Here is a 15,880-nt window from a genome sequence, read left to right as displayed (position 1 = left end):
CCTTATAATTAATTTAGTCATATTAAGTGTGAATGAATATTATTTTTTAGTTTCTGCAATTAATCCATTCGACTAATTTGATATTACATTATCCTTAAGCTTCATTTGTATTGAATTAGAAAAAGATTCATCTTTTATATAAAATCCATTATACTTCCAAAGTAAATACACACAAAAAGCAATTTATCCTAATAATATACTCAACTTCATTTTCACTGTTTGAACATTTTCCACTAATTTCTGTTAACTCATTGGCATTCAAAACCCATGTTCTCTTTGATATGCAGACATTTTTTGATAGATCTAAGTTCGATAAATTTTTAAAATGCTAAAAACTAAATTTTTTTGATTGTATTATTGTAAAATCAGATTCTGATTACTATCAAGATTAAGATACATTAGCAATTTTAGGGCAGATTGTCTTAGTTTCTTCAATTTTGCTTTAGTAATATTCAGAACATTGTCAATTGAGAGTGCAGTGATTGAATTAATTGTTTTATTATATTTGTGAGCAAAAAGCAAGATCTTGGGTTGAATTTTTGATAATTTTTAATCTTAGATGTCACTTTGTATTTGAATTAATTAAGAACTACAATTCTCCTATGGAGAAAGATGAAGAATATCGATGTTGATATAATGACCAAGATTATCAGCTTTTTTAAATGTAATTTTGTTACGATTCTTCAAGCAAATAGCTGTAATATTTTACTAGCTCTTGTTTTTATATCAAGGAAGTGACCTGGATCTTACTGAATCTTAGTAAGTGAAGTGATTTGGATCTTACTGGATCTTGATTTTTATAACTTTTTTATTAACTACTGATCGTTGGGACGAAATGCGTTGAAGTGACCTTTTAAAAACGATTACTTTTGTATCGTTTTTAATTAATTGATTAAAGAACATCATATTTTCTTATTTGAATTCCATAACCGTTTTGTTCATTTTTGAATTATTTGCATTCTGGGATTTCCAAGAATAAAATATTATTAAAGTCTGTAATCAAAATAATTTCACCATAAGTTGTTGACTTATTCACATTCTGGGATTTCCAAGAATAAAATATTTTTAAAGTCTACAAACAAAATACTTTCACACGTTCTTAAAAGCTGATGCTCTTATCAATCATTTATGAGTGTGTGGTGCGGTCGAATCCCGAGCGACACAACATGATGAAAAGGATGATTAAATGTTGACAAATATGCAGAGCTCAAAGTCGACTCAGATTATGTATGAAAAGTCATAATGTGTCAAAATTCGAATTTTCTAATAACGGTGGTGAGTCGCTCGGGATAATATAGGACTTTAGTGAAAAATTAGTGATAAAACAATTCTTTTTTACAATTGAGTCTAATAAATGGGGATTATTCATTTATTACGTAACCTAATAATGAAATATTTCTTACTTTAAAAGAATATAAATTTTTTTATTTTGCATTTATTTTAAAATCAACATCAATTGACATTAAAATTTAATAGAATCAAATTTTTACTCAGTTGTAATAGTCATAAATGGTTGTTTCTTCAATTATTTCATTTAGTTCATATTCATCTTCAAATCCAGGTAGAGTTCTTGGTTTTTTGGTAGAAGGTGAAGAAGTTGTTTGTTCTAAATTTGCTTCAGCCTTTGCTGTAGTTTCTGGTGTAAAATCATCAATTTCTCTGTCCGTAATAATTTTTTTGCAATTTTCTGTAAGTTGAGCGTTTTTGGCCTGAAGATCTCTTATTTGTGCTTGATCTAGTTCTCTTTTCTCCTTAAGATCATGCCGTTCATCCTCGTAGTGCTTTATCAAACTTTTGATGCTTGAAAAATCATCGTGTATACTTCTCAGCTTCTTTAATTCATCTTTCAAATTCCTCACTTCCTTTTCCTCTATCTTCAATTTTATTTCAAGTTCGGCAATGTTGCTGGCATTGATATCGTTACTTGATTGATTGTTTTTAAGCTCATTAAGCATTTCCATTGTTTTATTTTTTGCTGACATCTCCTCAGACAATTTTAATTTGATGCTCCTTAATTCAGACATGGTGTTGAATAATTGACTGTTAAGGATTTCAATTTGCTCCTTGTAAATTTTGACTTCTGGATGATCTTGTTCTTTGATTTTGGTCTCAATTTCATAAATATTGTCAGTGAAGTTAGAACACTTTTGAATGATTTCAGTCAGGACATAAAATTTCTTTACATCTTGTTGTTTTGATAAATTTGCGTGATCTGTTTTCAATACTGCAAACTTTTTATCTGTGCAAATATTTTTGGTTAAATCCAAGCTGACTAATTTTTTGAAGCTGTCTGCAAGTTTTTCACTGATTTTCTTAATTTTATTAGCATTGAGCCATAACAATTCAAGTTGAGGATTAAACTCAAAGACGTCATCATCAAGAACTTCAATATCGTTATTATCTAAGTTAAGATACTTTAATTTTGGTACCGACATTAAATCATCTTTACGAAGTTCTTTTAATCTTCCATTTTTCACTTTTAAAGCAGCCAAATTCTCAAATATTTCTCCAAAATTTTTTGGTAAATACTCAACTTTTTTATCTTGAATTATGACAGCAGTGACGGAATTGCTCGATTGATCGTCAGCATGTGATCCAGTTAAATTTATTATAGAGACGTTTGATTCGGAAATATTTAAATCATTTTGTACCACACATGTATACTGCTTACCGATTGTAGCAAAATCATGTGTTTCAAATTTACATTGTAGATCAACAGATTGTATATTTCCATAGGTTGACCCTATTAAGACTAGGACGAAGAGACAAGGAATTCCAAATCCCATTACTATTAAAGTAAAAATAAATTTGAATTAATAATTTTTCTAATAATTTTTCTAAAAGATTAGAATTAAGCAAAAATCTCAAATCTCAATTTCAAAACGGTTTTTGAAAAATTAATGATATTCTGTGGAGAAATTTTATATATAATTATTTCTTTCAGTCAAGCTTGGAATATTTATATTATTATCAAAAACTTTGATTAAGATCAAATGACAAACAAATTATATTATTAAAAGTCAAAGTAATCTAAAGTATTACTTTTTTTTTAAAATTATTATTGCATTATAAACGATTTATGTACGCAAAAAAAAGGAATTTTTAAATCTTCCCTCGTAACAAATTTTCCATAAAATAATTTTCTTTTCTTTAATCTAGATCGTAGTTCCTTCTTTTCTTCAAAAAATCGAACACATAAGTGATAGTCGTCTATTATCATTTGATTTATTTGTAAATTTTGGATAATATTTTTTAGCTGTATATTTATAAATTAAACAACTACTCCTGAATCAGGAGTCCAGATTAATTATTTCATGTTTTGAATTTTTAATTAAGTTTTTACCTTTTTTTGAATTTATAATTTTGAATAACTATCTGCACAGTTTAAATATTTTCTGCTTTGCGCTACTTGATCTGATGTGGAACTGAAAAATCATTGAATGTTGAATCATTTTTTATTCCTACAGAAAAGTCTCGTAACATAAACGATAAGTTCTCTCAATATTTATATTTAGAAAAGAGTCGGAAGAACTGCGATTCTGAAAATTATCATGAATAGCGAGTACATTTTAATTGGACTGAGATTTAAAATCGTAAATAAATTATTTTGTAATTAGCTGTTTTCTTTGTACTGATAAGTATTTAACTTAACTGTGTTTGAATAAACCGTAATTATAATACATAATTGTCAGGTTCTTACTAAAAAAAGAGTTAAAATTACTTCCTGTGTGCTATATAATATAAAATACAGAATCTTCTTGAATTTCCTTACCAATTGATGTTATAAAACTTTAATATCGCTTTAATATCGATTTAGAAAACAAATTGATAGAAACTGCGATGAATTTATTTTATTTCCAAAATATAGAATCATGTTATCAAATATCGTTCTTAATCTGGGATTTTTTTTAGAATAAATTTTTAGAATAAATTTTCAAATCGTAATCATTTCGATTAAAAAAAACTTATTAATTAATTTAATTTATTTAGACTTCAATTATCAATAATGAAATTATATAAAATAGAAGATGAACAATTTGTTTTCTTTTCATAATTAAAATTAAACAGGGGTTTTATATCGTAAAGAATTGAGACAAAAAATATCTACGTTTTCTGTTTTGACCTTAAAATAAATAATTAATATTATAAACAATTTCCTTTGTAAATGAAAAATTTGTAGAAGAATAATAATTAAACACTGATTTTTGCACAATTCCTACAACTAAAATATCGTCTTTGGCAAATAATACACCAATGAGAACTTATGCTAGCTGAGGTGCTAATGATCCAGCTACTATGAATCCATAAATAATGGATGCCATTTATCATAACATTTATATAATCAGTATTAATAAAATGTATTTATATATTTAAGGATACATATAGTTCGTTGATGAATCCTTTCAATGCTCGGTACAAAATAGTCTCTAGAAAGAATGACTTGACAAATAGATGCAAATACAGCAAGGAGTATATGAACGATAATGCCACTGCGCTAAAATTAAATTTTTTATGTTAGTAAACAAGATTTTAAATTTAGAACTAAAATACTTTACGAATTTTAGGCTTGATGAATGTTGTTGGAAATAATTAAACCATCGGTGGTGTACAGTTGACAATTCGAGGTCGTAATGTTTGATATCCATGATGATGTAAATGACTGTATGGAAAATTTTTAATTGATTTTAGCAATTCTGATTGAATTCAATGCAACGTACCTAGCCACAATTTGTGTGTCGCGAATCACTCAAACCAAGTTGGTGTGGCTAGAACAGCGAAAAAGCACACGAATCCAACTAGACTTTCTCTGGGATTGAACCCGGGTCGTTAGAACGGTAGTCCGACGCTCTAACCACTTGAACATCGCCGCTTTTTCGTTGCATCCCGACAAGTTATTCAAATACAAACAATAAAAAAAATATTTACAAATAAATCTTTTTCGATAAAAACATAATTTTTATTGAAATATAAGCAGTTTCAAAAAAAAAGCTTCGAAACGATGATTACGATATTTTAATAACTTATAGTGAAGCGATCGTTTGACATTATGCTAAAATAAAATCATCTAGCAACTCTCATATTTCAGAAGTTTAATCTCTTTCATAATAAGAGAGCCAGCAAACGCAAGAGAAAAATTATTCTGTATTAGGTAGTTAGCCAATATTATAAAAAATTGATTTTTGAATTCATTTTTTTAAAAAATCCCCAGAATGACCAGAATTTCCTGATTATCTCTCAATTGTTGAATGTCATAAGCAAAAGTTTTTAAAGAAGCAATATGACTTTTATGAATGTTTATTATTCTATACTAAGAAACTTGGATGTGGAAGTTTATACGATTGTGAACCCGAATGGTTTTGTTCGGAAAGCAATAAAACTTGATAATTTAACTAAAACATCTAAAACTAGCAAGTATATCGATAATCGTAAGGATGCACATTAAAGGGATCGAGGCATACATTATTGGATGATTATGCCAAGTATACTTAGGAAGATTTTCACATTTTAGGAAATCAGAATTGACAATTTTAACTTCCTTATTAAGAACTTGATTTTTATTCTTAATTTTTTCTAGCTCTGTATTTTTGTTTTTAAGCTGAGCATTTAGATTTTTTCTCAGTGCTATAGACTCTTTAATTTCCTGATTTAATGTGTCTATATTACTCTCGTATACTATAATTTGAGCTGATTTTTTAGTTAAAATGTTTTTGATATTAAGAATTTCTGATTCCTTCGATATAATTTTATATTCATGATCACTAATGTCTTGACGAAGTTGGTCTGCAACTTGAGTAAAATTGTTGATTTTTGCTTGATATTCTTCAATTTTCTTAGCATTTATTGTTGTTATATTGTCCACTGTTGTGCTAAAATTTGATTCTAATAATTTTGTATAATTTCTAGCATCCTCAAGAATAATGTTCAAGTTGCTGACTGTTTCTTGTAAATCTTGAATATCTCTTGTCTTTTGTTCATTTAAGGTTTGAAGGTTTTGAGATAATTCTGTCTTATTGTTCAGTTGATCAGTAAGTTTTTGGTTCTTATTTTGAGATTCTTGAAGTTCATGCTTGGTTTGATTATTTAATCGATTTAATTGCGTGATATTTTGATTTGACTGAAATTGGAGGGTAGCGTATCTATTTTGTAGACCTTTCAAATCGTTCGAAACTTTGTTTTTGGAATTTGTTAGGTCATTAATGATTTTATTCTTTTCAGTGATCATTTTTTCCAATTGACTAGATTTATTTTTAAACTTTGAAAGCTCTGCTTTGATAGTTACGATGTCATTGCTTAGATTTTGAATTATTCTTGTTGAATTCTGTTCATTAATCTTTAATAGAGCTTTGAGGTTTTGAACAACTTCTTCAGATTGATTTAAATGTTTGAGAGTTGTTTCACGAGCTAATATACAGTTTGATAAGTTTTTCTGTAAATTTTCATTTTGTGCTTTAGATTTATTAAGCTTAGTGTTAACTTCCTGAAGCTCCAATACTAATTGCATTTTATTGCTTTCAAGATCCCCAATTTTTTCTGATAGATTCTTATGCATAGTTTCTAAGTTATTCTCAGTAAACTTCAACTTTAAATCACATTGTGAGTTTTTATTTTGTTCCAATTTTAAATCTCTCTGAATTTTTTTATAATCAGCTCTAGTTCCTTGCAATTGTTTCTCCGTAACGCTGTTATTTCTCTTACATTCTTGAAATTGATTGTTGCATCTGGTGTTCATATCCGTAAGGTCTTGTACTTTTGTTATTTCTGTTTTTAGCTTTTCTTCTAAATTAGTAATTGAATTTTCTAATCGGATGTTCTTAAACTCTAATTTATGAGCACTTTCTTTGAGATTGGAGATGATATCTGTTAAATTAGTTTGATTAAAAGCTGATCGTAATCTAATTTCACTCTGTTGATCTCTTAACTGAATTATTTCATCTCTGCATTGCCTAATTAATTCAGTTAAATTTCTCTCTACATTTTGTGACTTTATGTTTTCTGATCTCAACTGTTTGTCAAGTCTGTTCTTTTCATTAATAGTATTTTCCAGATCTTTTAGTATTTTGCTTTTTTCATTAGAGGTTCCATTAACTTTATAGGACATTATGTGAATTTGAGCCTCTAGTTGCTGATTCGTGCCAATTGATCTTTCCAATTCTTGTTTTAAATTAGAATTTTCAGCAAATAATGTTTGTAGTTTTGAATTTTGTCCTTTTAGTTGATTTTCAAGATTGTTGTTTTGGTTTTGAAGGTTTTCGATTTCTTTAAGATTTTCTTTGCTTTCTTCAGACTTTTGGTTTATTTCTTTTACTTTTTTTGAGACTTTATCCTCACAATCGTTAACTTGTGTCTCAAGTTGTTTAATTTTTTTTTCCATTTGTTGATTAATAATTAATTTCTCTTGTTTTTCTCGTTGAATTTTCGAAATTTGGTCTTTTAAATCATCATTAGAATTCTTGAGTTTCTCAATTGCAATGTCTTTTTCCAATATTTTCTTCGTTTGCTCTTCCAATTTAGCTGTTAGGTCGTAGCATAATTTAAAGTTATGCTCAGTCATGGATTCAACATCTTTTGTTAAATTAGAGTTTTCACTCTTTAATTTTTCAACATTTTCAACTAATTTTTTATTCTTGGTCTTTAAAATTTGATACTGTTGCTTTAAATTTTCTAATTCCATGTCAGGTTTGAAGCATTGCAGTTTAATTTTGCTGATACCTGGTTTAACTTTTGCACCACTAATTCTTTCCTTTGTACAGATGTTGCCAAGTAAATCTAAATCCGATAATTGTGATAATTTGTCAAAAGTTGACCTTCCAATGCTTTTGATTTTATTTTTACCAAACCAAATTAACTCAAGTTCTGTGTTGAATTCAAATAAGTCATCATCCAGAGCTTCTATATTGTTCTCATCTAAATTAAGATATCTTAGCTTTGAGAACTTTTTCAAATCATCTTGATGTATTTCTTTTAATCTACCGTATTTGATTTTCAAGGCAAGTAAATTTTTGAATTTTTCATCAAGATTTGATGGAAAATATTCAGTTTTCTTATTGTCAATAACCAACCCAGAAACCAAATCATTTGATTTTCCAGACTTATGAGAGCCTTTTACTTCATTAATTTTGACATCAGATGAGTTAATTTTTAGGTCATTTTTGACAATGCACGAATACAATTCATCAGTGGATGTGAAATCATAATTAGCATATTCACATAGTATGTCAACGGACGATGCTATGACACATGTGAATAATAAGATGACGATGAGTAACTTCATGTTTGCAAATGAGTCTGAAAAATAACTCTATTTTTACTCAAATCCTTTTACAAAATACAACTTTTTTTATAGTACATAGTATAATTTTTAGCGCATTTTTGTCCCAGCAATCAAAAATTTCTTTTAACGGTTTTCTCGGATTTATACTATTTAACTATTTTATAAAGTTACATTAAGGAGGAAGAGTTAAGCGGCAGTTAAGCGGTTAAAAACGGCGGGCCTGCATTTTCTATAGTTTTAGGTGCTTATACAAATACACAGACCTGCATTTGAAAATGCATGAAAAATTGTTTTTGTTAATTTTAAGTATTATAATAATAAAAAAAAGCATAAAAAAATCATGGTAAAAATTCCATCTCCGAGAGTGGCTCACTGTGGCATAGGAAAAATAAGGTCGATACCCCTAATTAAGTCATGTCGTGAAGTATTTTTTGATTTTTTTTTTTTTTTTTTTTTCATAATAAACATGTAAAAATGGCATTTTTTTAAAATTTTATATTATTCATTTTCTTAGCTTAACCTTAAGCTTACAATTAGTAGGCAGATTGAAGATGTTTCTAGCCAGTAAAAAATTAAATTAGGAGAAGCTTGATTTGAAGCCTGAAGGGGAAATCTATTCATAATTTACATACCTCTTTACATGAACTCTATTCCATTGATTTTCATTCAAAATTTGAACCGTTCTTAAAATTTAATTCTAACACATACAACTTATTTTTCACAAAACTATTTTTAATATTTAACAAAAAGCTTAACAATGTCTGTCCACAGAGAAATTACAATTGCTTCTCCTAATTTACACACCAGTCAGCAAAAAATAATTGTAATTGAAAATTAGATCATTTGAAATTTTAAATTTTACAGCTCATAATGAGTATTATAGTTTGATGACTCAAAACGATATTCATGGTTGTATTAAAAATCAAGTTATGTAAAATGAGGTGATAATATTTAGTCCCTATCCCAAAATATGTATACAGGACGTAAAAAAGATGAGGGGCATAAAGTTATAAGAACTTTGGAGTGCATAATCTTCTACATATTAAAAATCATTGTTTATGTCACATAATTTTTAAATTATCTAGTCAGTTCACCCTTACGTCAACAAAATTACTAAGTTGAAGTAAATAAATGAGTCGTTCAGTTCCATTCGAACTTTATCAATGATTCAAGAAAAATTATCTATATCGTATGAAATTAAAACTTTTCTGTCAGAATAATTTAGCATCTCAAACTGTTTAAACCAGTAAATTATGTAAAATATATTCCTAAAAAAATGTAAGTTAGTGTTCAAATTAAAATAGGACTTTTTAAATAATTTATCATCTATTTTAGGCATAAATACAATAAAATAAAAATATTTTATTTCATGATTTCATATTTTCAAATCATCTCTGCGTCAACTATCGAATGTTCCAGTAAAACATTGGAATTTGCATATATTAATTTACAAAGTTCTTGTGTCACTGAAAATATTTTGAACATTACCACACCAAATGTTAAGATACATCAAGTTAATGGACAGCCAACCGACGTGTATAAAGTTCTTGTCATTGAGGATAAAAAAACTGAATTCCTGCCATCAAATTTGGGTGAAAAATTTCAAGAACTAATTGGACTTAAAGTTATAAAAGGAAGGTTGAAGGAAATAAGACAAAATGAATTGAGATCTTTGTCTAATTTACAATACATCAATCTAGATGAAAATAGCATCGAGTTCCTTGATGATGAATTATTCATTCACAATACTGAATTGAGGGTCATATGGTTAAGTGGAAATAATATAGAATATATCGGTGTTAGAGTCTTTGATAATTTATTAAATTTTGTTAACATTGATCTCTTCGGAAATAAATGTGTATCGACCAAGCAAATGACTATGGATAGATTCAATTATACCACATTGCAGAAAATAAGGAACAACTGTTCAAGTGTACATGCTGAAGTTGATTATTTATTTAGAAAATCGACACTCGTTAATTCAGAAAATCTAATTTTACTTAAGAATTTGGAGGATTTGGAATCGGTAAATTCGCAAAATAATCAAACAATTCTTAAATTACAACAACAATATGAAAATGATATGAAAGATTTTAACTCGAAAAAGCAAAAATTAGATAATCAACTTGAAAGTTTATCAGAAACTGAAAAACATCTTCGAAAAGACATGTTAAAAATCATAATACAGATTGATCAAAATACCAATCTAACTAATTCTACTGAAAAATTTCGTTCTGCGAATGATGTGTACATCCAAATTAGTGAAAATATCAACAAAATTAATCAACAAATATTGGATACAAAATCAGATAACGAAAATTTAATGGTGAAAATTCAAGGCTTTAAATCTGATCAAATGAAAAATTCAAACGCTGACTCAATTTTCTGGACTAAACTAGTTCTACTTGTTTCGATAAAAATAGTGATATTAATTGTTACAACTATCGATGTTTATATTTCTTGATTATCATTATTATTATCATTATTTTTGCTTGTATTTGTTTTAAAAATGGATTTTTTGAATTTTTTTACTTATGATTAGAATTGTGATCGGACAACTGTAAACAACAGTTACCAAACCAAATTTGAACAAAACACCTTACCTATACGATCAACATAAGTGCATTGCTTTTATTAATTAACATATTAACTAGAATTTTTAAAAAAAAATTTTCACCTGTGGAGGCGTCCAAACCTTTTAGCGTCGCAACAATCCTTAACTGATAAATTCTGAAACTGAAGATTTTTTTTTAATTTTTTGTGCTTAAGACTTAATAACTTTTTTAAATTGAGTTGTAATTAAATAAAGTTTCATGAATAACAAATTCAATTTTAAGAGACCACGTCACATGCTTTTACAACATAATTATAATTTTTACTAATGAATTTTTCGGTTTCGACACTTCAAGATTATTTAATTTTTGTTGCGTTATTAAAGATGAAGATTTGTCGTGGTTACTGTTTCTATCCTAATGGATATTCTGCTTTCCCCAACTCTGCAAGCTAGAACAGCGAAAAAGCATCGAAATCAACTAGGCTTTCCTGGAATCAAACTCGGGACCTTTGAGTCGATTGCCCGAATTCCTAACCAACTTCACCATTATTACTTTTTCGCTGCTCTTATAAATAAATGAAATTGTTATAGCAATTTTATATTATAAAATTTAATACAAATGAAAATCTTTTGAGTGTGCAATCATATTGCTTCTTTAAATAAATGTAATATTTTTATAAAAAAAATCTAAATTTTCAAATTTTGTATTGAGTTCTCTATTTTTTGAAAAATTGGGTCATTTTACGGTTTTTTTTTCGGGACGCAGCATCAAAGCAGAAAAGTACAGCAGCGTCCCGGCAAAAATGCAGCCTGCAAACATACAAACTGTGTATTGAGAATTGGCATACAGTATCCAGTCATCTAAAAAATCAAGTGCTATTTTTAACACAAATTTATATTATAGGTAAACCAAAAAAAAATATTTGAGAACGCTGGCTTTTTCCTTACTAGTAATGAACGTTTTATCTGCATCAAATTCAAATTTTTTAAAAATTCTTTTTATTTACTGATTGCGCTCATTTAGAATCACATGTTATTTCATGAATAATGTTTTCTTATTGTAAGCTTAAAAAATTGCAAAAGTTCTCGTAACCCAATAACTCGATAGAACTAAGCTATTAAAACAAACCAGAGTTATCTACGATGTCTAGTTTCCAAGTTCTCGCGTTCCAGAAAAAAAATTCAAAAATGCGCTAAAAATGTGCGGAAAATATTAACTGTTGAAGAGATATCAATAACTGTTAAGATGAGTGTTAGTATGGGTACAATGAATATCAAGCATTTGTAAATTGATGATAAATTTTCAGTAGTCATGTTTGATGATTTCATTAATGCGTATTCCGTGCTTAGCTTCTTATGTTCTTTGTAGAGGAATGTTTTATTTAACTCAAGGATTTCAAGCTGATCCGACAGTATTTTTGTCTGTTCATTCAGATTTTTTGTGCTCTTTGCTATTTTTTCAAGTTCTGAAGTGTTCAATTTTAATTGATGCAAAATCTTATTTAACGCAACAAATTTATTATCAAAGTTTTGTTGAATTTTGTACCATTCATCTTTAATTTGATTAGTAAAGCTTCTCAATTCCTTTATCTCTTCATCATCAATTTCAATTTTACCATCAATTACATTGAATTCAGTGCGTAGTTTAGAATTTTTATTTATAAGCATGTCAATTTTCCATTTGTAATATTCAACCTCTTCAACCAAATTGGAACACTGTTCACTAATTTTTAACACAACATCTGCAATTTTAAGGCTTTTAACTGTTTTAATTTGAATGCAGAATGTAAGGTCAATGTCCAGGTTATTCAATGTTTTCAAATTATCGAACACATTTACACCAACACTTTTGATAGGATTGGCATGGAATGAAATGTACTCAAGCTGTGGATTATACTTAAATAAATCCCTTTCAATGACTTCTAATCCATTTGAGTGGAAATCAACGTAACGAAGCTTTGGTGTTGATTTGAGATCATCTTGGTCAATTTTCTTTAATTTTCCGTCTCTTACTCTAAGTGAAAGTAGGTTTGTAAACTTTTCACCCAAATTTATTGGTAAATATTCAGTTTTTTTGTTGACAATTGACAACCCTTTGATGTCGCTCAAATATGTACCTGACGGTAAAATCCCATGAATTGTGAGAATTTTCTCATTTGGCGTAGATATATTAAGATCAACGCTAACATCACATGAGAATCTGTTAGTTGTGAAATTGATATTCTTAAATGTACAATAAGTATCTGAAAGTGCAGTAGTGATTGAAATTCCATGAATAATTATGATTATGATTTTGTTGAAGAAACTATTCGTCCCAAAACTGAATTTTTCAAATGAATAAAATTGCAAAAATTATTGTCTCTCGATTTAAATTATTTAATTTTTTAACTTTTTTAACTTACCAAGCCATTTCTTAAACTTGAAAAAATGTTAACTAGAGCTCTATTTAACATATAATAAAAAAATTATATTAAAATGACATTTATTTTTTTTATACATATAAAAAAAATGATTTACATTTACAAATTCAATTCTGCTATTAATCATAATATGATAACTTCATGAGACTAATTATTCAATGAATAATAACAAACTATTTTAATGTTCATAGCAGAGATAGGACAACTCAAATGACTAAATTTATCATTCTTGACACTTGTAACTTGTGTTGTCAGAGGAATATTTGCCAGGAAACAAGAATATTTGAATGTAAAATGAATTGGAAATGTAAATAAACTATTTGTAAAGTTTAATGAAATTTAAAAGTAAATTGCAATTTAATATTTTTTATTCAAATTTCTTTGAAAATTTCATTTGAATTTAGTATCTGATTCACCGAAATTTTAAAACAATATTTATATATGTTTTATTGACACGTATATTCATTATTTGAGGTAATTAACTTGATACATATATATAACATGCAAATCTATAATTCATTACTGAAACGGAAAAAAAATCACGTAATAAAAAATAGTTCATAATGCAGTTTTAACAACTTTGACTTTAAATAGCTTGAAATATTTTTAAAAAAATGATGTCGATAAGAGGAAAAAATGTATTTTTATTTATAAATTTTTTATGATTTTAGTTTTTTTGATCATTTTACATTACTCTTTATATTTAACAAAGACCATTTATTAGGGAAATTAATTATAGTTATTGTCTTTATAATCTTCGTTAATAATTATTTTTTTCAACTCTAAATTCCGTCTAAATTACCTAATTTTATCTTCGAACCATCAGGACCATTAATTTCACTTCCATTGAATTTCACTTCTAATTCTGGAAACTTTAATTTTTTGTTTTCTAACAATTCCTTTGTCTTATTAGGCTCATGGCGAGATGCGACGTCAGCTTTAAAAATTCTTTCTGAGCTGATTGACTTTGACTTAATTTTCTTTAGTTGGTCATGTAGTTGATTGTTTGTTTTTCTTAACATTTTTATTTCTTTATCTTTTCTGACAATTTCTTGATCTTTTTGATCTAAAAATTTCTTTATTCCCTCTTTTTTTTCAGTCAACGCTGATATTGTGCTTTCAACTTTCATTTGAAATTTGTTTAAATCAGTTTCTCTTATTTTCAGTTGACTTTCAAGATTTTTGTATTCCGTGATCTTTTCATCAAGTGCAGCAGATTCCATTTTGATGCTGTTTAATCTCAATTCAGTATCGTTGAGGGTCTTGGTAAGGTTTTGGTTTTCAATCGATAAAGTTTTGTTTGTTTCTAATAATTGTGAGTACTTCACTTGAAGGTCGATAAGCTGACTTTTAAGTTGTTTTTCTGAATCTGATTTCAAACTCTTTTGACAATTCAAAAGTTTAAACTCGGTTTCGTTTTTGTCGGATGCGATACTTCTTATTTTTTTATCTTTTTCATTGATTTTTGATTGATTTTCTTCAGCTTCCTTATCTTTAGCTTTTAATAATTTCTTCAAATTATTTACCTCATTTTTTAATTCCTTAATTTCAATCTCTTTATTAAGAAGCATCATTTGGGCATTTGATTGGCGTCCACTTACATTTTCGACTTTTTTCACACTAGTATCAACCAAATTTTGTCCACTTTCTTCTTTGTACTTTTGTTTAAATTTTACAAGCTCGGTATGAGCATCAAAGCAGTTTTTTTTAACTTCTCTTAGAAAATCATCCATTCCACGAGTATTTGACATTCTTTTTGATATGCAGACATTTCCATTTAAGTCTATGTCATTCAAATATATTAAGTTGTCGAACACTGACATTCCAACATTTTTAATTCGATTTCCTTCAAACCAAATTATTTCAAGTTTTAGATTAAATTCGAATAAATCATCATCTAGAGACTCAATGTCATTCGCATCGAGATTCAAATATTTTAATTTCTCAAAGGACTTCAAATCATTTTGACTTATTTCCTTTAATCTTCCTTGATTGACTTTTATAGCAAACAAATTTTTAAACCTTTGTCCTAAATTCACAGGCATAAACAGAATTTTTTTGTCATTAATCGACAGCCCAGAGACGTCATGGCTTGTTTTGCCAAATTTATGCGACCCACCAACCGTTTGTATCTCAACATTTTTGGAGTTAATCATCAAATTGTTCTGAACATCACACGTGTACTGATTAGTAATTACGTCAAAATTGTCGTTTCTAAAGTCACATTCAATGTTAGCTGATGTGACATATTTAAAATATGTGATACTGATAAGAATAGACCATATGTTTACTGTTCTAAAAATTTAAAATATTTTGTTGTTAATTCACAAAATTTGATTTGATTTAGAGTTGTGATTAATTTAAAGTGGAATATTTTATTGAAAACTATTTTTAAATTTTTTTATTTCTACAATTTAAAAATTTGCTAACTTGAAAAATAAATTTAAAAAAAAATTGGATAAATTAAAATATTGCCACGTTTTTGTTCATTTTTTAATCTAAATAAAAAGTTAAAGTTCAACTTACATCATTTTATTACATTTTATAATGATCATAAATTTAAATATTTTTTTTTAATGTGTACTCTTTACAACACTCACTTCAACTGATCATTTGCCAAAAATAAAAAAAATG

At 27.5% G+C, this 15,880-nt stretch overlaps 2 protein-coding genes and 2 long non-coding RNA genes across 4 annotated transcripts; 1 reads left to right on the top strand and 3 right to left on the bottom strand.

Moving 5' to 3' along the window:
* Positions 1-1,490: 1,490 nt before the first annotated feature.
* Positions 1,491-2,786, bottom strand: LOC139099311 (uncharacterized protein MCAP_0864-like). The gene has a single exon (XM_070651734.1). It carries the CDS (start codon positions 2,784-2,786, stop codon positions 1,491-1,493), a length of 1,296 nt encoding a protein of 431 aa, XP_070507835.1.
* Positions 2,787-4,186: 1,400 nt separating this feature from the next.
* On the bottom strand, positions 4,187-5,056 carry LOC139099382 (uncharacterized). The gene is made up of 3 exons (XR_011545298.1): positions 4,719-5,056; positions 4,557-4,660; positions 4,187-4,495 (listed from the first exon to the last, which is right to left on the bottom strand). It is a non-coding gene; the product is annotated as an uncharacterized lncRNA (long non-coding RNA).
* Positions 4,352-5,343, top strand: LOC139099383 (uncharacterized). Its single transcript, XR_011545299.1, has 3 exons — positions 4,352-4,625; positions 4,690-5,149; positions 5,210-5,343. It is a non-coding gene; the product is annotated as an uncharacterized lncRNA (long non-coding RNA).
* Positions 5,344-5,386: 43 nt separating this feature from the next.
* LOC139099310 (uncharacterized protein MAL8P1.12-like) lies at positions 5,387-15,848 on the bottom strand. The gene is made up of 4 exons (XM_070651733.1): positions 15,773-15,848; positions 14,033-15,541; positions 12,443-13,026; positions 5,387-8,229 (listed from the first exon to the last, which is right to left on the bottom strand). Exons 1-4 carry the CDS (start codon positions 15,799-15,801, stop codon positions 5,387-5,389), a joined length of 4,965 nt encoding a protein of 1,654 aa, XP_070507834.1. The 5' UTR covers positions 15,802-15,848.
* Positions 15,849-15,880: the final 32 nt, after the last annotated feature.

Source organism: Chironomus tepperi, unplaced genomic scaffold, assembly GCF_022539635.2.
Source record: "Chironomus tepperi strain 1889 unplaced genomic scaffold, CSIRO-AGI_Ctep_v1 contig_467, whole genome shotgun sequence".
NCBI classification, from domain to species: Eukaryota; Metazoa; Arthropoda; class Insecta; order Diptera; family Chironomidae; genus Chironomus; species Chironomus tepperi.
This window is presented reverse-complemented; position numbering and strand designations above follow the sequence as displayed.

Bases quoted from the DNA above. Each gene is read 5' to 3' on its own strand.
- LOC139099311 (XM_070651734.1), bottom strand. From the start codon at position 2,786: ATGGGATTTGGAATTCCTTGTCTCTTCGTCCTAGTCTTAATAGGGTCA.
- LOC139099310 (XM_070651733.1), bottom strand. From the start codon at position 15,801: ATGATCATTATAAAATGTAATAAAATGAT. The intron at 15,542-15,772 runs GTAAGTTGAACT...TTAAATTTTTAG, and splicing joins ATAAAATGTAATAAAATGAT to AACAGTAAACATATGGTCTA. The intron at 8,230-12,442 runs GTAAAATTGAAA...CATGTGTCATAG, and splicing joins TGAATTCAATGTAATTGATG to CATCGTCCGTTGACATACTA.